Source organism: Pundamilia nyererei, unplaced genomic scaffold (assembly GCF_000239375.1).
Source record: "Pundamilia nyererei isolate P.nyererei 1_Seehausen unplaced genomic scaffold, PunNye1.0 scaffold00047, whole genome shotgun sequence".
NCBI classification, from domain to species: Eukaryota; Metazoa; Chordata; class Actinopteri; order Cichliformes; family Cichlidae; genus Pundamilia; species Pundamilia nyererei.
Window position 1 is genome coordinate 3,508,390 of NW_005187448.1, and position 1,664 is coordinate 3,510,053.

At 42.7% G+C, this 1,664-nt stretch overlaps 1 protein-coding gene across 1 annotated transcript in view; it reads left to right on the plus strand.

Moving 5' to 3' along the window:
- Window positions 1-1,664, plus strand: part of mapk14a (mitogen-activated protein kinase 14a) — a 14,890-nt gene that overhangs the window by 10,416 nt on the left and 2,810 nt on the right. The window contains exons 5-6 of the mRNA XM_005732689.1: window positions 24-138; window positions 1,277-1,356. Of these exons, the coding sequence (XP_005732746.1) occupies window positions 24-138; window positions 1,277-1,356 (195 nt within the window). The remainder of the gene's footprint in view (window positions 1-23; window positions 139-1,276; window positions 1,357-1,664) is intronic.

Here is a 1,664-nt window from a genome sequence, read left to right on the forward strand (position 1 = left end):
CTCTGTGATCCGTCTGTAAATAGAAGAGTGTTCTGGGTATAATGTCTGTGTCCTTCTGTGTTTCAGTGGATATTTGGTCTGTGGGATGTATAATGGCAGAACTTCTCACTGGACGTGCTCTGTTTCCCGGCACTGACCGTATCCTTTTTCATCTGACAGTTCGCTGTGCACACCATGAACTCCTGCAGCTGACAAACAATTTACATAACAAATTAAACTGATCCAACACACACCGATGATGACGTAGAGGCGCGCTGATTTGTCTGCAATAAATCTGCAATACTGCTTTTCTCCGTCCTCACACGGAAAGCCGCCTTTCCTTTTCAACACGACTCTGCCTGAGGCGTTTTCTCATGAAGAGCGATCACACATTTTTCTCACTTGACACATGCACCTCTGAGTAATTTTTCCACTTTGGCACTATGACTCTTTCTATATTTTAAGTGTGTATCTTTGGCTCAGGTACACTTTCACTCTGTCTTTCCTTGCACCACCCTGTTTCTTTCTCTCTTTTCTTTTGCCAGTATTTGGTAGCTAACTGCTGAGCTTGTAAGCAAGCGCTCCACTAGGCTGCCCACCGCCTCCAATCATTTTCTATTAAAAGCACCCAATATAAACGAATTCAATGTCTTCCACAGGAAACATCTCAGATTCCTTTTTTCCCTCCTGTGTGTGAAATGTAAAGATGATGGGATTGATTATTACATAGCTTCAAAGGAGGTCAGATTACAGATGTCCCCATGTGCAGCGTCTGGTCTTCCTTTACAGTGTGCTGGTAGATATTGATCAGTTGAAGTTAATCATGCTGCTCGTCGGAAAACCAGGTCCAGAGCTCTTGAAGAAAATCTCTTCAGAGTCTGTGAGTTCACAAAGCTGTGCAAGTTTTGTGTTTTTTTTTTTTTCTCCCCCCTCTCTGTCTAACCGTATTTCTACTCTAAACTCTGCACTCTGTGGTTCAGCTGGAAATATCTGCTTTGTAATGACAGCATGTTTTTCACCCTCTAGCCTTGTGGGTGTGCTTTGCTTCCTCTGAAGAGCATTAAGCAGTGTTTGCTGTGAGATTATTGTTACACAGGTGATTTCATCTTTCACTGTGTGCCTGTAATGAGAAGTGTTGTCATGCGTCTTTCCTCTAATTCTGAGGATGCTTAAGCTTTAGTTTTGTTTTTTTCTGGGCTCAAAGCTTGGAGACTCGTGACCTGGAGTTTAGCCCCAGACACAGCTTCTTAACTAACTCTGCTCTGTCACTATACTCCCCTTGACACAAACTTCAAAGATATAAACCAGCTTCAGCACATACTGCGTCTGACAGGGACGCCCACAGCAACTCTAATGAACAGGATGCCCAGCTATGAGGTGAGGAGGATACAGAGGTACTTTCTTGAGAGCGGACTAGCAGTGGGAGGACAGTCAGACTTTCCTCAGAATTTGCGCTTATGTTGATGGTTTCCACACTAACACATCCTAAAATAGAACAAAAGCAACAAGAAGCACTCAGAGCGCAAACCTCCGCCAAGACAGCTCACCCCCTAAACATTATTTATGTGCATGTAGTATAAGTGTAGCATTCACTCAATTGTTTTACAAAAATCCAAACGTTACTTGTGCATGAATAACTTGAGCTTCTTATATAATAATATTCGACAGTATATTTCCAACTATCT